The sequence below is a fragment of the Dromiciops gliroides genome, chromosome 2 (assembly GCF_019393635.1).
Source record: "Dromiciops gliroides isolate mDroGli1 chromosome 2, mDroGli1.pri, whole genome shotgun sequence".
Classification (NCBI taxonomy): Eukaryota; Metazoa; Chordata; class Mammalia; order Microbiotheria; family Microbiotheriidae; genus Dromiciops; species Dromiciops gliroides.
Window position 1 is genome coordinate 296,134,466 of NC_057862.1, and position 21,642 is coordinate 296,156,107.

The following is a 21,642-nucleotide window of genomic DNA, read 5'->3' on the forward strand; positions in this document are numbered from 1 at the left end:
CTGTAGTTTAAACTTCACAACAACCTTGGGAGGCAGGTATTGTTATTATCCCCATTTGACAGATGAAGAAACCAAGGCAGACAGAGATTATGTCTGCCTCAATTTCCTCATCTGTCGAATGGGGATTATTGTGAGGATTAGATAACATTTGTAAAGCAATTAACATAGTGCCTGACATATAGTAGGTACTATATAAATTCTTATCCCCTTCCCTTTAGTGAGTTGTCCAGGGTCACATAGCTAGTAAGTGTGTGAGGCAGGATTTAAATTCAGGTCCTCTTGACGCCAAGTCTAGCATTCTATCTAGTGTACCACCTAGCTAGCTAGCATACAGCAATCTATACACTGAAGCAGGGAGAGTCATAATCCAATGTATATAAATGATTTTTTAAAAAAATTAGATCTTTATTCTATAATAATCTATTCAATTTAAGAATCATTTATGAAGCACCTATCAAGGCTCTGCTTGGAAATGCGGAAATTTCAGGGATGAATAAGGCAGAGTCTGTGCCCACAAAGGATAACTACAAAATAAGGCAGAGTATGATAAGGAACAAAAGGGAGTCCAAACACAGGAGTAAAGGAGCAAAGAGGTTAATGGAAAGAGCACTAGATTCAAAGCCAAAGGACCAGGAATGGAATCCAAGCTCTGCCATTTAATGCCTGCCTGTGTGACCTTGGGCAAGTCACTGCTGCTTCTCTGGGCTTCAGTTTCCTCATCTATAAAATGAGAGTCTTCAACTAAATGAAACTTAAGGTACCCCCAGCTCTGAATCTATCATCATATAAACTGACATAAGTTTGATTCCTGGTTCTTCCCACTTGCTACAAATACAAGTCGCTTCACCTCTAAAATGAGGGGGTCAGGGTAGATTATGTCAAAAGTCCCTTCCAGCTGTGTAGTCTCTTCCCCAGTGGAGAAAGAGCATTGCTGGCTGGAACAATCTAAAAATGGAATAAATGAACTTTCAAAACATGAAAAGACCATCTAAAAACATACTTCCCACTGATTAAAAACTAAGTGCTAATTATTCTACCTCAAGCGCTCTATATATAGCTGATGAATTCCCAATTTATTCAACTGACACGAGCAAGATGTCCCCTAGAAAGGCCAAATAAGGAAGAAGTATATTACCTTGCAACTCCTCGTATCCCAAGCTTTAATTTCTGGGCTGAATCCTCCACAAAGAAAAATATGAGGCTCATTTGGATTAAACTTCACCGTGCTGATTCTAAATTCATTTTTGCAGCTAAACAACTGCATTCCTATGATAAGGGGAAAAAAAGATGAAAAGGGGTTACGAAACATTTAAACCCCCCCAAAAATGATCACAGAAAGTCATACTGAATGAATGAATGAATGAATGAATGAATGAATGAATGCATGAATGACTGTGAAGCACTGGAACATGTTACCAGGTTAAGTAACAAGTTTCCTATTCTAAGAGGTATTAAAACAGGGGGCAGATGATGCTCAGGAATACTATAGAAGAGGATTTACATATAAAGCCGGGCACTTGCCTAAATGATCTGAAATTTCCCTCCAATTCTGAGATTTTGTGATTCTATTGGTAAGATCATTGGAATGAGAGGAGCTGCCCTATAAGAAGTCTGAGAATGAGACAGAAAACATATTAAGAGCATATCCATCGGTTCTTTCTTAATCATACATGCTTACTAATACATCATGATTTCCCTTTACAGGAACTTAAGAATTTTCACTTACTTATTTTTTCAATAAACATTTATTGAATTCATAAAGTCAGTGAGGGAATGTCAGAAGCAATGGGGGAAATCACTAGGCTCTAGGCCTGAAGTCACTTCAGGAACCCTTCTTATAGTCAGCCTGCATCACGACATCAATCATTTGCTACACATTTATCAAGCATCTTCTGGTTACATAGCATCACCATCAATGGCAAGTATTTATTAAGCACCTATTATGTGCCAGGAGCTGTGCTAAGTGCTGGGGATATGAAGAAAGGCAAAAATAAAGTCCTTGCTCTCAAAGAGTTCACATTTTAATGGGGAAGGCAACAACAAGCTGACAATTATGTACATATCAGATATATACATAGTGGATGAAAGAGGATCTCAAAGGGCAGGCATTAGTAATGGGAACAAGCAGAAAAGGCCTCTTGCAGAAGGTGGGAATTGAGTTGTCTTGACAGAAGCCAGGAAAAGGAGGAGGTGAGGAAGAAGAACATTCCAGAAATAATGAAGAGCCAATGAAAAAGCACAACCAGGGGATGGAGTGTTTTAGGTAAGGAACAGCAAGAAGGCGGGGTCACTAGATATAGTGTAAGTAATTGGTATGGCAGAAAGGGGACAGGTGGCAAAGAGCTTCAAACACTGGGGGCAGCTAAGTGGTACAATGGAGAAAGCACCAGCCCTGGATTCAGGAGGATCTGAGTTCAAATCTGGCCTCAGACACTTGACACTTACTAGCTGTGTGACCCTGGGCAAGTCACTTAACCCCAATTGCCTCACCAAAAAAAAAAGCTTCAAACACCAAATGAGGGCTCTCATATTTGATTCTGGAGCTTACCAAGATAGGGGTTAGGGAAAAGAATGTGGTCAGACCTTCAACTTGGAAAGTCCACTTTGGCCACTGGAGCAGGTAGAGACTTGAGGCAGGAGGATCAGCCAGTAGATTAGACACTAGTCTTAGTCTGAGATGAAGAAGCCTTGCACCAGGGTGACAGCTAGGTCAATGAAGAAAAAGGAACATATGTGAGACATTGTGAAGGTAAAAATGACTTGACAACAGACTGGGGAGAATGCAAGCGAGGAGTCACAGATGACAACAAAGTTTTGTGCCTAGGTGACTGGGAAAATGATGGTGCCCTCAAGAGTAATAGGAAAATTTGGAAAAATAAAGAGCTTGAGGAGTAAGATAATGTTTTACATATACTGGGTTTGAGACATTATTGTTGTGACGTGTAAAATTTAATGTGTGGTTGCCTTATTTCTGTCCCAAGTTTGGGGAAAATTAGATGGGGTTTCTAATATATTTGTTATAAATTGGAAGGTTTATCACCAGTTTGGGGGCATTAAGCATTTATTAAAGCATACCAAGCATTAGTAAAAAGAGAACACCTGGCTCAGAAAGTTAAGAAAAGACCTATCCAGCCTAGAGCTCCAGCCTGGTCTGGTTCTTCCTCCAAGTCCTCCACCAAAAGCCTGTTCACGAGACAAACTCCAAGTGGAAGCTTTTCTCTACATCCAAAGGAGAGACGGTCCATACGCACTGCTTCAAGCTAACTGGCTGGCATCACCAAAATCCATTGATTCACTGGACTTGAGGGTGGTCCTGTGTTGAGGTCAGAGTTCATACCCTCTGAGAACACACCCTCTTGAGGGCTAGGCAGGTGTGGTTTTAATTGAATTAACTTTAAGTGAATCAGTCAATCCAATCAATCCCCTCTAGCTGGGGCCTTTGGGCATTCCAAAACTCACTATTTTCTCACATTATGCTAGGTGGTGGGAAAGGTACACAGTTTAGCTAATATATACAGTTCTTGCCTGCATGCAGCTCACAATGTGAAATGGGGTACAGGTGGAGGGAGGTGGTACAATAAATTTAGAAATGAATCTTATATAAAATAAAGCCCATTCATAAAATAGGTATGAGCAAAGTGCTATGGCACATCTAAAGGGAGGAGGGGTCACCTCCTATTCTTTTTGGAGTGAGTGGTATCTAAGAAAGTCTTCACATCAGAAAGACTTTGGGGCAGAGCTGAAGTGGTTGGTTAGGATTTCAATCAATGCATGTGAGTATAGTCACTTAATATTTATTTAGTGCCCACTATGTATGAGGCCCCTAAATTCGTGCTATGGGCCCAAAGGCAAAAGCGGGCACAGTTCTTGTAGTCAAGAAGTATGCAATTTCTATGGGAGACATGACACATCCATACACAAGTTTTATATACAAGGCAGAATGTGAGAGGAATGAAGGGCAGATCTAGATAAAGTGTCCTTGGAAAATCTGAGAAGGGAGAGATGACTTTCAGCTGGGAAGATGTAGGGAATACTTCACAAGAATTGTGGGCCTTGAGGGGAGAAAAGGATTTCAAGAAGCAAACTTGAAGAGGAAGTATTCCCAAACAAAAGTGATGGCTCATATGAATACATGGAAATGGGAGAGGGGCAGGAGATGATTGAGGAACCATTGGCAGTCAAGTTTGGATAAAGCATACAATGCATAAAAAGGAGTATTTGTGCAATAAGCCTGAAAAGATAGGCAGAAGCCAGTGTGTGGAAGACCTACATGCCAGGGTCAAGAGCTTATAATTTATTTTATAAGCAATAGGGAGCCACTGATGATATGGGGGGGGCAATGAGGGTTAGATGACTTGCTCAAGGTCAAGTGTCAAGTGTCTGAGGCCATATTTGAACTCAGGTCCTCCTGAATCCAGGGCCGCTGCTTTATCCACTGCGACACCTAGCTGCCCCACCACTGATGATTTTTGAGCAGGGAAGTGACACTGTGAAAATTAGGCATAAGGAAGATTATTTTGGTAGTTGTGTGAAAGACAGATTAGAAAGAAGAGAAACTGGGAGAAGTGAGAGTAATTATTAAGGCTATAATGATGAGAAAATTTAAGGGTCTGAATTTTGGTGCTCACTTGTGAAAGGAGAGATGTGAGAGGCAATTGTGGTGTTAGAACCTACAAGATATAACAATTGGATGTTAGGAGAGAGAAAAAAAAAAGTTAAGTCCAAAGCATTTGCAAAGGTAGCAAGGCTGCAGTCTCAAAAATGAGAACTAGAGTTGCGAAATGTTTTGAAAGAAAGATTAATCATGAAAGAAACAAAAATAGCAACATATAACTAATTCATGGTTTAATAATGATACTACAACTAATGATGGCAGCTTATATTTATAAAGTAGTTCACAGTTTACAAAGTGTTTGATATAAGTTCTCTCATATATTCCTCATGATAACCCTATGCAGTCAAGTCTTGTTTTGTTGGGGGGAAGGAGGAAGGGAAGAGGGTCTTGTGAGCTCATCAATGTGGAGAGCTCCTGGTGTGAAAAGCCCTCTCTACCAACACAGATAAGCCATTCCTCTGTAGCTTATAGTTTTAGAGAATTTCTTGGGATTGTAAAGGAAAACATGCCTTTTACTTTGTGGATATCTAATGAATTGATTAAGTGCCTTGTTAAGCTGGTAAATATTTCCTAACTGGGCTCTGCTTTAAATACTTGATAGTACAACATAAATGTCGATGTTTATTCCATATTACTCCTCTTCATGTACTCTACATTCTAGTCAACCAAATCTATCTTATGATGGAAACTATCATCACCTCACAAGGTATCACTTTAACTGAACCAAAAAAGTTACCATTAAAAAGAAGTGTAGGGGCAGCTAGGTGGCCCAGTGGATAAAGCACCAGCCCTGGATTCAGGAGGACCTGAGTTCAAATCCAGCCTCAGACACTTGACACTCACTAGCTGTGTGTGACCCTGGGCAAGTCACTTAACCCCCATTACCTCACCCCCCCCCCAAAAAAGTGTAAAAAATAACCCTTATTCATGAACTTTCTAATTGTTCTTCCTTGTTACCTACATACTGATATCTGAGTGCAGAGATCAGCCTTAATGTACATATCAAAAGTTAAAAATATAAATGAGGGTCATTACAGCTAAATTAAACTTGGTCCCTTAAGTGAGGGGTTAGCTAATAGATGGAACTGCTATATAAAATAATTTCAAATGAAATTGTTTTTCTTACAGTTGACTTTTCTCCCTCTTTCCTGAAGCTACATGCTAGAAACCACCTTCTTCTCCTTTTATGTAGGCCAGTTGGTGGCCAGATACAGAAGAAGATGTGCCCAATTACTGAACTCTCCTATGGAGGGGAAAAAATGAGTGGAGTATTTCATCCCATATTCTTTCTGACAATATGGGCTCAAACAACCCAGTATCAGTCAGCTTCCTACTCCCTGGGAGCAGGAAATAGGTCATATTTCCAACCAGCTAAAGGGCCTCCAGAAGTTTATTTTTACTAAAAATTAATAGCAATCTAGTCAGAAACATGAAGAGGAGCTATACAACTGTGGAACTACAACATGTTAAAGAAAGAAGGATGTTAGAACAGAAAGGGCCTAAGAATCATGAAGTAAAGAACATTGAAGCTAGAAGAGACCTTACAGTTGTGTTCTGTGACCTGTGCTACTTCTAAACACATATTCATGCATTCATTAATAAAGAGAAAAGATTACCCACCAAAGAAAATTCAAGCCTGGCATTCAAGGCCTTTCTTCCAAGATTCTACGCCTATTTCTTTGTTTAACCTTATTCACCATTCCCATTCATCTACTCTCATGAATTCAAGCCAAATTGGAAAGTGCTCTGCCCCATGCACTCCTGACTTTGTTGCCTCTGACCAGAGATTTCCTATTCCAGAAATTCCCCTAAATGCCTCACTCCCTTCCTATCTAGCTTATAATATGGAAACATGTTTTGCATAACTTCACATATACAATCAATATCATTTTGCTTGCCTTCTCAAAGGACGTGGGAGGGGTGGGAGGGAGGGAGAGAATTTGGAATTGAAATTTTTCTTAAAATGAATGTTAAATTTTTTATGTAATTAGGAAATATTTGATGAAATAAATAAAATTATATTTTCAAAAACTATAAGCATAGTTTCCAGGAATAAAGAAGTGAAAGAAGAAAATCTAGCTTAAATGTACTTTCTTAAAGCATTTTTTTTTTGCAGGGCAATGGGCATTAAGTGACTTGCCCAGGGTCACACAGCTAGTAAGTGTCAAGTTTCTGAGGCCGGATTTGAACTCAGGTACTCCTGAATCCAGGGCCAGTGCTTTATCCACTGCGCCACCTAGCCACCCCCTCTTGAAGCATTTTTAACAGTAATTCCAGCAAGTCTTGTTGCCTTTTGAGGATGGTTTAAGTCCTGAAAAATCCTTGGCAGTGTATTTCTTCCCAGCTCAGGAAGAAAAGCTATTGCAATATTGGAATAAGAGTTTTTCTGCTACAGTGGAAATTTTAAATTTCTCTGAAGAAGGACATGGAAGAAACTTAGGGCTTGGGGAAAAAGAAGGAATCTCAAGAACTAGGCCTGAAACAATCAAAAGCACTTGGGCAACAGGCAAAAGGAGAAGAAAAAATATAGTTAAGCTATAGCAAAGAGGAGAGAGATCAAGAAGTCCAACCACTGGCCTTACAGCCATCTCAGAGTGAGAAGACTCAGGCTGAAGCAACCACTTGGAGCCACCTCTTCAAGTACTGAGGGAATTTTCAAAGAAAGCCTGCTCTTTCCCTACCTTTCCCCATTCAGTGTCCTGTCTATTAACAGATGCTGGAACATACCCTGCTCGGTTATTTACTCAAATGTTTTCCTGTAACTTGAATTTTGCCTCAACCATAAAGGGGCCAGGATTAGCTAGAGGTAATCATAAATTCAAATTTAGACAGAAAGCCAAAGCTTCACCTAAATGTTAGGAATCTTCTCAACTGAGGGATCTGAACCTTGTATTTGTACTTCTAATTTTGGGTTTACTATAATTTTTATAAGGCTGCCGCGCCTGCTGTTCAGGTGAAGAAAGACAATACCATGTGAGAACATCAGTGGACAAGACTCTAATGCCACTCACAGAGAGATGAAAAGAAGGGATGTCAATATCCAGTAGCACGTGGATGTGGCCCCTGTGGTCCCATGGTCAGGTGGGAGGAAAAAGGGGGAAAGGGCAAGGGGAGAAGGGTCACTGATATTCAATCAGTTCAAAGGCCCCGAGACACCCATACAGATAGAGCCCTTAGCTGATTTGGGACCAACAGGAGACTTCCACAAATCAATGCTCCATTCTCCAGTGGATTGAGGCAGTGTGACTCTCTAGGTTGCCTAATGAGGAGTGAAAAGAAAGGAAAACCAAGAAGCTCCATTCTAATTGTGACCCAAGGCAAAAAACAAACAAGATAAAAACTGCACCACAGCAAGCTAATGGAGGGGGATCAATCAGTTAAGCCTTAGCTTGTGTACATCTACATCGTGAGCCATACTGGGGGCTTGGCTGAACCGGTTCAGACGGGCTCCTGATAGTTCACAAAACTCTATAATGCATTGAAGGAAGGGACCATGTGGAATGGAGCAACCACAGCATTGTCTTAGGGTAAAAAAGAGCTAATTTGTTTTGTAACTATAATAGGGTATGGCTGATTAAACCTTTAGAGGCAAAAGAAACAGGGAGGACAGGAGAATGACTGCTACTGACACATCCCTACTGCTTCACATGAACCAGGGAAGGCCAAAGGTAATATAATTCTTGTTCTACCAAAACAAGCATCATCCAGCCTTTGCCTGAAGACAGTGAGGAGAAAACTATTACCTCCAGAGAGCCCATTTCACTTTTGGATACTAATTTTAGGAAGGATTTTGGGATGATTTTAGGATAACTCCAATTTATAGGATGTCTATAAATCAAGCCTACATTTTCTTCTCTCCCACTTCCACCCCTTGTTCTAGTCCTACTTTTTTGGGCCCAACAGAAGAACTCCAATCCCTTGTTCACCATGCCCCTCCCCACAGTTTTCTCTCTCCAGGCCAAACAATCCCAGTTTCTTTAACTGATTCGTGTATAGCATGAGCTCAAGACCCCTCACCATTCTCATCTCCTAGAGTCTTCTGGGCTCTCCCCTATTTATTAACTGCCTTACTAAAATCTGGCACCTAGGACTATCTGCACACAAAACTCCACATTTAGTCTGATCAGGGCAAAACACAGCTGGACTCTCACATCCCACATTCTGAACAACATCCAATTGAAAGAGGACTGGCTTTGGAATAAAAGAATCTGTAGAAAAGAAACAGAATCCTGTTTCTCCTAGTTGGTACCTATGTGACCTCAGGCAAATCACTTAGCCTCACTGGGCTTCGGTTTCCCAATCTGCAACATAAGGAAGCTGGATCAGAGGACCTCTGAGATACCTTTCAGCTCTAATTCTGTGATTCTTCCAATGAAGCCTACAAACAATGACATTACATGTAGGCTATAAAAAGTGCCTAGGAGTCATATGGTCCAAATGTGCAGAAGTTCAGGAAAAAAGTCCAATGTAACTGAAGAAATGTGGAACAGCCAAAATGAGCAATGTAGTGAGCTCCCCATCCTCCGGATCATCACATCACTTTCATAACTTTTCTTAGGCCTATCTTGCCTAAGGAACAGCCTGAGAGTGGCTCCTCACCAGAAGTGTGGTTACTCTTGGTATTGTGGCCACACAACTCATGAAATGGTTAAAAACCTAAAATGTACCAGAAACAGAATCCTATTAAGTCAGGTTTTCTTTAATATCACTATTTATTGAATGTGTAATTAAGAAGCATTTAATACTCTTATTTAGACTTATCAAGTTCAACCCTGGCTTTGATGAATCTGGACATGATCAGAGATTTAAAACAAAGTCATAACAAAGTCGGTACTTTCACTGAGTGGGTTTCCTTCTATCAGGCTTCAGGGAGGAAAAAAAGAATCCAAGCCAGTACAAGGCAATTATGGGCCCCAAAGTTTCTGTGAGGTCAGCAGGGGATAAAGTCCATCCTAGAGTCTGGGATGTGTGACTAGATTCAAAAATTTAAGATTGTTTACTTGGGATAAGACAGAATTATTAGGGTATAGTAATAATCTAGAAGTGTGAAACACTGAGGGGGTAAAGGCAGGGAAATAAGTTGTGAAAGAACATTAGGTTTGGGGTCGAGGACACCCTGGGTTTGAATCCAGGCTCAGGTGCTCACAATCCATGTAACTGTTAAGGATAATGATACTTACACATGGCCTGCACCTCTAAGTTGCTGGGAGGAAAGAAGTTTGTTGCACACTATGAAATAAGAACTGTTATTCCTATTAGTAGCAGTTGATCTTGAAAGACGTTCATTGTGGAAGGGGAGAGGGAGATTACCATGGATTTTACACAGACAAATTATGTAATAATCAGTGGATTTTAAAGCACAGGAAAGCTAGGATGGCATCTGCATGAGCAAGTTTTAAAGGCATTTCAGGAAGAAGCCAAATTCCAACCATGACATGGTTGGAAGAAGCATCTTGAATGTAATCTCTCCAAGGTACCTTCTCATGTACCTATAAATATGCTGAGGCCTATCAGATGCTTTTAAAAAAGCTTTCCATAGCCCTGTTAATGGTATATCCAGCTACTATCCCCTTTCTCTCTTGTACTTCATATCGATCTTGAAAAACTTGGCAACACCCAATGCTTCCACTAGATTCTCTTAACTCCTTGAAATTAGGTTTCTCTCCCCCAACCACTGTAATGAAAACATCAACCAACCAACCAAATAACAGTCATTTATTAAGCACTTACTGTATCCCAGGCACTGTTCTAAGCACTGGGGACACAAAGAAAAGCAAAAACAAGTCCTTGCCCTCAATGAATTCATATTCTAATGGAAGGGACAAATATACACATGGTACATATAAGATATCTATAGAGTAAATGGGTAGTAGTCTTGGTGGGGAAGGCCCTAACAATTGGGGGGGGGGACAAGAAAGACTTCCTAGAGGAAGTGATGTTCAAGTTATGTCTTAAAGGAAGCAAGGGATTCTAAGAGACAGAGGAACCTGGCCTCTTCCTACCTTTCTTGTCATCTCACACCTGACATCACTGTATTTCACATGATACTCCAGCCACACAGGTCTGCTTGCTGTTTCTCACCCATAGGAATCCCTTTCCCCTCTCCATGTCTTTACATGTCTGTCCCCCAAGCCTCCAATGCCCTCCCTCCTCAGATCAAACCCTGCCCTCTGCAGGAGGCTCTTCCTGGTCTACCCAGCTTCTCATGCCTTCCATTTACTCTGTATGTATCTTTATGAACCCAGTTTTCAAGTTTCTCTCCCCCATTAGAATGTAAGCTACTTGAAGGCATGGGCTATTCAACTCAGACTCTCTTGGGATGATTTATTTTCACATTCACCCCCCTCGGTCTTCCACTTCTTCTCCAAAAGCATTCATGTACTCCTGCTAATCTTGGCACGTCAGCAGGGAAACACAAGTCAATAAAACCCTGTTTTCTGAATTTGAGGTAAATAGCACTTTGGAGACTGAAGGGTTATTACTCCTCACTTTGCTGTCATGAAGAAGAATAGCACATGTGGGAAGAGATACAAAAGAGCCAGGGAAGAATGGGGAGAGAGACATCCTGTAGGAGAAAGCAGTACACTAAGCCTTGAGTATAGAAAGAGAAACTAGAGAGCATAGGACCTAGACTGAGATACAAGAAAGGCATTTGTACAGGGGAAAAAAAAACCTTCCCTAAACCCTGAGCTATTGTCCCAATCTCTCCTCTTAATGCCTTCCCTTCCCTACTATTCATTCCTCAGTCCCTTGCAATCTGGCTTCCAATCCCACTATTCTACTAGAAGGTTTCTCTCAAAGGTTGCCAAGAACGAACTGCTAAATCTACAGCCTTTTTCTTAGTCCTGATTGGGGGAAGGGGGCAGGGGTGGGGGAGGAGAGGAGATTGGGGGAAGGGGGCTGCCAGGTGGTGCCATAGTGCAGAGAGCATCAGGCCTGGAGTCAGGAAGATCTGAGTTAGAATCCAACCTGTTTAAAACGAGCTGGAGAAAGAAACAGCAAACCACTCCAGTATGTTTGCCAAGAAAACCCCAATTGGGTCATGAAGAATCAGACACCAGTGAAGCAAATGAACAACATTCTCTATGACCACTCAAGTCAGCTTTTGGCACTACTGAAAACTCCCTCCTATCGATACTTGATTAACCATCAGCTTCTGAGACGATGTTTCCTCCTGGTTCTCCTCCCTACCTGACTATTCTTCAGTCTCTTTTGCATCATCAAAATTACATGCCCTAAGTCTGAGTGTCCCCCCTAAAACTCAATCCTAAACACTCTTATCTCCTCTGTTTACCTTCTAGCTCAGTATATATCATGCATGGGTTCAATTATTACACACAGATCACTCAAAAATCTATACAGGTGATCTTAATCTTATTCCTAAACTCCAACCCTATATGTCTACCTGCATTCCCTATGGGCACCTAAAATTCAACATGTCCAAAACTTAAAGAATCATTCCTCCTAAACTTACCTCTCCTCTAATACAGATTTCTATTAAGGATACAACCATCCCCTCCCTCATTCAGATTAAGACCTCTGAATCATCCCTAAGAGTAACAGTCTCACTTGTGAAGGGGCCTCAGAGACCATCCTAAGTTCATTCCAGACCTGCATGAGCATCTCCTCCACCACATTCCCAGCATCTATGCAGGCTCCCAGAATCTGCCAGAAGAGCTCTAGAAGGGGCCCCACGGCTGCCAGAGGCAGGCCCCTCTGCCTTCAGACAGCTGACAATGTTAGGGAGCTTTAAGTTAGACAGAGCTGAAATCTGCCTCTCTGCTGCCTCCACTTATATTGCTCCTGCTTTTGCCATCTGAGGCTAAGAGAAACAAATCTGATTCTCTCTCACATGAGTACCTTTCAGATGCTTGAAGGTGCTATCACGGTGTACAGAGATCTGCTCTTCTCCAGGCTAAACACCAGGAAGTCCTTCAAACGATCGATCCTCCTATGGCACCATCGGAAGGCCCTTTGACCATGCAGGTCGCCCTCTTCCCCACACTCTCCGGCTTATCAACCCCTTCTGAAAACGAGGTTGTTAAAATATTATTCTAGGAACATGGTTCTACAGGTGTAGTCTGAACGACCAGGTGGAATTATCGTCTACCTCGTCTTGTACACGCTACAGAGAGTTCTCACTTTACGTAAGTGGGCCATTCCACAGACTTTTACATAGTGATTTTTATGTAATGCGAATTTGCCCATGGTGAAGGGAGGGAAAAGGGAAGGAAGGGGCTGTGCAACCATGGAGAGAGGGGGCTGTCACTCAGTTCAAGGACACATGGAGGCCAGGAACAGAGAAGTGAGCGCAGGGAGAGAAATATGGGGAGGAGGGGGAAGCAGACGTGTGGTATCCAAGCACTGATGGACAGAAGACAGATGTGCAGGGCTGGACACGTGTGCAGATGGGTGGAGTGGGGCGAAGGTCTCCTCCCTCAGTGCTATAGGTCTCCAGCCAAATCCCCATCCACCAGGGGCAGTTGTGGCAGGCTTTCTGCCCATCCTTCTGCTTTCACTTGGAGGATTGGGGGGGGGGGGGCGGGGGGGGGGGCAATGGGAGTTAAGTGACTTGCCCAGGGTCACGCAGCTAGTAAGTGTCAAGTGTCTGAGGCCGAATTTGAACTCAGGTACTCCTGAATCCCGGGCCGGTGCTTTATCCACAGTGCTACCTAGCTGCCCCCTCACTTGGAGGATTTTTAAAGATTGTTTTTAAAGGGTTTATTGGGGGGTTGGGAGGAGATGCTATGGAGCACTGAGCGGACAGACAGGAGCAGAAAGAGAGCACACAGTACTGTTCAGTAAACTTAGCATAGGTGGGTTTTTTGGGAATGTGGATTTCTTTCAGAATTCTTTACATAAAGTCAAATTTGTGTAATACGAATTTACATAAAGTGAGAACTGTCTGTACCTCTATTCACCTTAAAATCACATTTGTTTTTTCTTTTGGTTTAGTTTAGTTTTGCTCTCATCATCATCTGGAACTTACTGCGGCATGGAACCTTAGAATTTGACTAGTCTAAACATCTAATGTTACAGATTAGAAAACTAAAGCCCAGGGACAGCTAGGTGGAGCAGTAGATAAAGCACTGGCCTTGGATTCAGGAGGACCTGAGTTCAAATCTAGCCTCAGATACTTGACACTAGCTGTGTGACCCTGGGCAAGTCACTTAACCCTCATTGCCCTGAAAAAAACACAACAACAACAACACAAAAACAGAAAACTAAAACCCAGAGAAACTAATTGATTTGTTCAAGATCACCAAAGAAATAAGTAGCAGGACTGGAATTTGAAGTCTGATTATTTGAATCTAAAACAGGCATTTTTTCAACTATACCACACTATATTAATACTGTTGAAAAAGAGACAATTATTCCTTGCTAATAATATTACCAAAGTATTGAAATGCTCCTTCCCTCCTTTTTTGCTTCCTTCCTTTCTCCCTTTCTCCCTCTTTCCCTCCCTCCTCTCTCTCAGTAAACATGGCCAATTATATCCTTACCTGTGGGTGCTCTACCCAAAGGAATAGAAATTTTAATCACTGAAACCTATATCTAAGGGTTTGGGGGCTAGATTTTTTCTTTCTTTCTCTTCCTTGCTTATTTATTCCATCTTTAAAAGAAAAAAACTGGGACAACTAACTCTTTTGTCCCATGTAGTTTCATTTATGTTTTATTGAACTAGAGCTCTGGAAAAACAGGCTTTGATAAACCCTGTTGAGATTCACATGGAGCTACTTGACCATGCCTTAAACCCAAATCACTCTGGCTCTCACTGATTGGCCAGTAATAGGCCCCAGCTTAAACCCCACTTGATCATCATTTGGATTTTGATGACTCAGAATGAGTGAAAAATAGCAATTGTTTCCTCTGGCCAGAAACCCTGAGGGTCTTCCCCTCTAAGTTTGATTTCATTTGTTTATTTGTTTTGAGCAGGCAAACTAGGCCATCTTTTGCCTCATTTCTTACCCAGCCTTAAATCACAGAACAGGTATTGCCTCAGACAGACTGAGACCTGGGGAAGACCTTTGATTAAAAAGGCCAAGGTCTTCCACTGCATCTGGGGCCATCCCTAGACATCCCGACCTACGTCTTGCCACTGGACTCTGAAGACCCTGGAGGAGAGAATGAGGCCGATGTCTTTGCACAGCCCTGTCTCACTTAAATTTAATTCACATGCAAGTCTAGATATCAGCCTCCTGATGTCATTGGTCCTCTTTGAGAACAAAGGACAAACAACACCATCATATTATGGTAATATAAAAAACATATTGAACAATTACAACCTTAAATGTAAAAGTACTGAATTCTCCTATTTAAAAAAAAATTGTTGAATGTTCCCTACACACACACACACACACACACACACACAATCTAAGAAACACATACATACAAAAAAAAAGCAGAATGGACCAAAATTTATTATGCTTCAACTGATTCTAGAAAAATTTTAATTGGAAAACATTGAGATGAGAAACAAGAGTACTATATAATATGCTTAAAAGAGCCACTGAAGCTAGCAGTGACACAGTGGATAAATCACAGGCCCTGGATTCAGGACCATGGGCAAGTCACTTAACCCTCATTGTCCTGCCCCCCCCCCAAAAAAAAGTGGCACTGAAAATAAAAGAATAGCAACATCGTATTTTTACTTATATTGAGTTTACAATCCTCTAAAAGACCCAGATAGTTTTCAAACAAACTATCTAGCCATACCTTCCCCAAGCTGTATTTGGAAATCTGATTTTTAACCCTAATACAAGACTTAGATGATTTATCCATATATTAAAGTTCATTCAATTTTAAAAGACCTTTTTAGATGTGATCATCCAATGTGTTAGTTATCTCTCCTGATTTTGAGTTATCTAAAAATTTAATAAGCCGGTAATCTATTCTTTCATTTATGCATTTCCTTTCTACCTAATTGTTCATTCTCTGTCTGGATCTTTCTCCATATCCCACTCCATAACTGTGAGTTTACCCTGGGCCCTCTTCTCTTTATATTCTTTCTCCTCATGACCCCACTTCTAAGTAAGACAACTTCTATATTATATATCCAACCCTACCTAATCTCTTTCCTAATGTTTAGACCCACATCACCAACTATCTATTGGATATTATAGACTGGATGCCATTAAGTATCTCAAGCCACATATCCAGAACAGAACTCATTATTTTTTCTTCAAATGTCCCTCTTTTTCTTGAGGGAACTCCATCTTTACATTTTTCCTAGTTTATAACCCCCAAGTTATTCTCAATTCCTCCTTTTCCTTCCCTGTACATATGACAAAAACAATTGCCAGGTATTTGTCAATTCTACCAACACAATATCTCTTGGAGCTATCTCCTTCTCTCCACTCACAAGGCCCCCTCCCTAGTTGAGGCCCTCATTACCTCTCATCTAGACTACTGAAATAAGCTTCTCTTTGGCCTCCCTACCTCAAGCTGGCCATTCCATATGGCTGCCAAAACAATATTCCTAAAGCATAAATCTGACCATATTACTCCCATGCTGAATGAAGACGCTTCAGCCCGTTGTTCCCTAATGTCTCCAGGACAAAACACAATTTCTTCTGTTTGATCTTTATAGCCCTACACAATTTAATGGCAGGCTACCTTTCCAGACTTATTTCATATCAGAGTCACCCTTGACTCTGCCCTCTCATCTTCCCCTGACATTCAATCAGTTGTCAAGTATTATCAATTCTACTTTCACAATATATCTAACAGCCTTCGCCTTCTCTCCACTCAAACAGCCACAGCACCTTTCAGGCCCTCCTCAGCTCTCACATGAATGACTACGATAGCTGAACCAGTCTTCCACACTCTGGCCTCTCTCTTCTCTAATCCAGACTCTACAGAGCTGCCAAACTGACATTCCTAAAACACAGATCTGGCTGCATCATTCCCCTCAAGAAGCTCCCATGGCAGGGGCAGCTAGGTGATGCAGTGGATAAAACACCAGCCCTGGATTCAAGAGGACCTGAGTTCAAATCTGGCCTCAGACACTTGACACTTACTAGCTGTGTGACTTTTGGCAAGTCACTTAACCCTCACTGCAGATGAAGAAGGAAGAATAAAAGGAGGAGGAGGAGGATAAAGTACAAACTCCTCTGTTTGATTTTGAAAATCCTTTATAATAACTCTCTGTCTCCTACCCAATAGCTTCATTCCCTGCACATGACTCTCTAGTCTCCACACCTTTGCAAAGGCTGTCCCCAACACTGGCAAGAACTCTCCCCTTACCTTCTCTTCCTCATACAATCTAGCTTCCTTCAAAGCTCAGTTCATTCAGGAGCTTTGTTCACATATATGTGTGTGCATGTATGTCCATGTATAATACATATGTATATCTTTCTTCCTATGTAGGTCATTCATATGTGTTTATAGAATACAGATGATTTTATATACACATAGATGAAGATGTGTATGTATAGATATAGATATAAAATGTTTCCCCCCAATCATGTCAGCTCATTCAAGATTATTTCATTTTTGCCTTTACATCCCAAGCTCTTAGCACGGTGCCTGTCACAAAGTCCCTCAGTCAATGCCTGCTGAATGAATGAGCATAGGTTAGAATGCATTGTTGAGGAAAGTTTTATTCAAGAGGTCAGACTTGAGATTGGGATTTTAAATGATTGGGATTCAGATTGCTGCAGAGGAACAGAAAGATATCCTAGGAAGCATCTTTAACGCTTCAAAATAAGTATTAGTAGTCTCCCTACCAACACAGACTGCAACCCATTGGAGCCTAAAAAATTGTCTTGGTGAGTGCCTATGTCCAAAATCTTCGCCTCTCTTACTTAGGCTACCCTTAGATGACTGACATCATCTGCAACCAGGTAAAAAGCCTTTTCAGCTTGGGAAACCCTACCAGCACTTGAACCCTGCTGGTGAGAACACAAGGTCATCTCCTTACCGGGAAGAGCCACTGGCAGATGATACAAATGGAAGCCTCACCATGGGGCAAGGCAGGGAGGAAATCACAAGGCCAATGATTCAGAGCTGAGTATATTCAAAGTCCAGGATCACAGGATTATAGGCCAGAAAATGATCCAGATTTGCTATAATTGAGCAGCTTCATATTAGAGCAGCATGAGAAATAAAGATGAATTGGAAGAGTGGGCTACTATGTTATCACACTATCACTGTCTTTTAAATAAAATGATGCTACTACTGAGAAGTGATTTAGTATCTGTTGGGAGATGGGCAGAGGCTAGCATGACAGCTGAAATTTAGGTGTGACCAGAAGCCAGACCTACTCATTCAAAAAAAAAATAATAACCACATCTATTAAGTGTCTACGCCATACAATGGACTAGGCCAGGCGCTGGAAATAATCCAAAGTAACATTTCAGTTTACAAGTGCTATTGTCAAAGCTTGGTTTTTGGGAGACACTTCTAAATCTGTTAGCTCCCCGAACACCAACCCATCAGTCACTGTGATGAGCCAGGTCATTCTATCTGCTGACAGTCATCATCTCACAGAAAAGCAGTGTGGCTGAGGGCTGGGATTCCACAGAATGGCCTTAGAAGCAAAGGTCAGGATCACCTAAGGAAAACCTGACAGTTTTCTCACAAGCCAGTACTGTCAGGAACCATTAATTTTGTATTAGATTAGAAGTCTGGAGCTAGAATTTGGAAGAAAATAAGGATTAAGTGCCCAGTAATAGGGTCACTGAATAATGAGAGAGAGAGAGAGAGAGAGAGAGAGAGAGAGAGAGAGTTAGTTAGTTAGTTAGCAGGGATTACATCTTGTCAGTCAGTCAGTCAACAATCATTCATTATGTGCTTTCTATATTGCCAGACATTGTGCTAAGTGCTGGGGAGATCAAAAAAGCAAAGAACAAAGTCCTTGCCCTCAAGGAGAGTACATTAATATGAGGGAAAAATACCTAGCCAAATATATATAAATATATTTATTTATTTTTAACAAGAATCAACTCTAAAATATCCCCAGCATCTAGCCTCCACATGACTATTAAGTAGCAGAGACATTACATGTTAATCTAGTCTACTGACCACAACTCCAACATACATTCTGCAACCCCATTCTGTCTCTGTAAGGTTTCATTGCTTCGAGAGCCATGAGTACCCTTGTGGGTATTTGGGGGGGGGGGGGTTGGGGCAAGGAGGGTTAAGTAACTTGCCCAGGGTCACACAGCTAGTAAGTGTCAAGTGTCTGAGGCTGGATTTGACCTCAGGTCCTCCTGAATCCAGGGCCGGTGCTCTATCCACTGCACCACCTAGCTTCCCCCCCCCCTTCTGGGTATTTTTACCATTGACAGAAATCACAACCCCTCCATGGTTTCATAACAACTAATATTTATGTTGCACTTTAAGGTAAGATTCTAGAAGAAAGGTAATATGAGGATCCATTTTATAGATGAGGGAACTGAGGCTAAAAAAAGCTTAGTGACTTACCCAAAGTTACATAGCTAAGAAGTGTTAGAGCCTGGATCAAAGCCCAAGTCTCCCGATTCCATATCTAGCATTCGTTCCACTCTGCCATATGAGTTGTTGTGGACCCAAAAAAAAATTCATTACCAGGTGGCAGCCATCTGGCAATAAGCATCTCTGCAATTTATTAGGCTGGTCCTCCAACTGGTCTATTAATGGGTCCATACTTAGCTAAAAGCAGGGCCTCTGAAAATACACATGGAGTCCATCACCAGTCTCGTGCTTGAAGGTTTTCTGGCTGGGCATGTCCTGCTGAGAGTGTGCACTGTACAAGCACAGACTTGACCAGGATGACCTCAGTGCCCTAAGGATGCACTGGAGAAGGACTTTGGGGAAGGAAAGTAGCATAGAATCATAGAATATAGATTCATGAGGTACCTTAAATCAACCATTCAATCAACAAGCATTTGACAAAGATTATCTCAGTTCCCTCATTTTTCAAATTAGGAAAGTGAGGCACAGAAAGGTAGGGTGGATTGAACTGAGGTACTCCTGATTCCAGGGCCAGTGCTCTATCAACTGTGCCACCTAGCTGTCCCTGCTGTTTAACTTTTAAAGCCTGGCCTCAACCTACCTTTTCAGCCTAACTGGACTGGACTCTGCTGCCTGCACTCTGCAATTGAGACAACTTGGCATTCACTCTGTTCCTCACTAACAGCCCTCCAGCTTCCAGTTTTCATGCCTTTGCACTGGGCAGCTCCCATTCCTGGAATGCACTTCCTCCTTACCTCCATCTCAGTCTCCTCCTTTAAGATGTCGTTCAGATACCACCTTCTTCATGAAGCCTTTCCTGATCCTTCAAGGGTACTAGTGTCTTCCCTCCCATAGTATACTGTATTTAACTCCTTTATGTGTGTGTGTGTGTGTGTGTGTGTGCATGTGTACACACACATATGTATGTATGTACCTATATAGATACTTACATATGTATTAACTTTCTATTTATGCTATAGATATTTTTTGTATATACTGGTTGTCTCCTTAATTGTAAGGATGAATTTCATTCTCTATACTTGTATTCCCAACTCCTAACATGGTACCTGGTGCATAGTAGATGCTTAATAAATACTTGTCAATTGCCTTGTTAATTAAAACTCAGGTCTCTCTGAGTCCAGGTCCAGTGGTCTTTCCCTTCTACCATGCTGTTGTACCACATCAAATCCTGGTTTCCTCGGTGTGCTGAGAGGCTCCCCTTCCTTTTGATACTATGGGCCAGTATGATAAGGGTAGTCAAGTCAAGTGGAAAGTGATGGTTCATCCCATCTCCACAGACAATTCAAGTTTTCACTCTTGAAGAAGATTATTCACAATGCTCACATGCATTCTAAAAATAAAGGCGGGAGACATTTTGCCCTCTCTGGGCCACTTCTCTACCATTCTTCTAAGCACAAACAGTAAAAGAAGCCATCCATGACATCTTGCTTCTGAGAACAGTGAGCTATTACTGCATACCCCATGTTGCTAAAGAACAGTATGAAAAAGAAGGACCTGATTCATTCCAAATATTTCCCAGGAGAACCCAGCAAGAGTCAGATACCACTTTAGAAGCTTAGTCAATAGAACAACATTTTCGTCCTCCCCTGCTTCTTTTTCAAGTGACTGATGATTTGCTGAAGCTTGTTTTTATTGTTGTTGTTCTTTTTTCTTAAAGAAGTTCTTACTTATCTTGATCCAGGTACTTAAAAAAAATGTCAAGGATATGCCAGGGATAAGCTGTTTTCTTCAGCAGGGCAGCCCTCATCACTAAGCTGAGAAGCACTTCAGTACTGAAAGTTAATCAAAATAATCTGCCCTCATCAGGCCACATCTAGAGTACTGGGTAGCACGTCTTGAGAAGGGTATAGACAGGCTAGAGCTTGTCCAGAAAAGGGTGACCTGGTAGAGAGGGGAATGAGGGAAATGCTCAGTGAGGATAAGAGAAAGGAACTTAGGAGGTTTAGTTTAGAAAAGATTTAAGGGGATATGATAACTGTGTTCAAGTATGTGAAGAGTGGTCACGTGGAAGAGGGATCAGATCTTGCTCTGCTTAGCCCCCAAGGGCAGGCACAGGAGCAAAGAATAAAAATTACATAGATACAAATTTGGGATTGATGTAAAGGAAAAGGCTTGCCTTACATAAATTATGGGCTGTGTGACCCTGGGCAAGTCACTTAACCTCTTGGTGCCCTAGTAACTCTCTGAGATGGTAACTTGAAGGGAAGATGTCAATCTCCAATGGTAAAGGGAATTTGTCATCTGGGAGTTCCCTGTACCAGTGAAATCACAGGTCCAGTACCCATCCTTGTCCCTGTTCCCAGATGAAATGGCTTTCCTCAGAAGTAATGGGATCCTGCCTACTGGATGTCTTCAAGCAGAAGCTGGATGATCACTTGTCAAGATTTCTTAGCCTGGTACTAGTTAGAAGAAATAGCCGCTGTGGTCTTAGATGTTGTGGATCATTTAAGATTGACCAAAGGTTCATGACTGCAAGTTTGTAGTGCAAGAATACAGAACAACCAGAGTAGGAAATAAATGGGGAATTTATAAGGTTTCTGATAAGGTCCTGATGGATAGAAGGAAGGAAG

At 41.6% G+C, this 21,642-nt stretch overlaps 1 protein-coding gene across 1 annotated transcript in view; it reads right to left on the bottom strand.

The window, feature by feature from the left end:
* Positions 1-21,642, bottom strand: part of WDR25 (WD repeat domain 25) — a 252,348-nt gene that overhangs the window by 42,200 nt on the left and 188,506 nt on the right. The window contains exon 4 of the mRNA XM_043983615.1: positions 1,136-1,266. Within this exon, the coding sequence (XP_043839550.1) occupies positions 1,136-1,266 (131 nt within the window). The remainder of the gene's footprint in view (positions 1-1,135; positions 1,267-21,642) is intronic.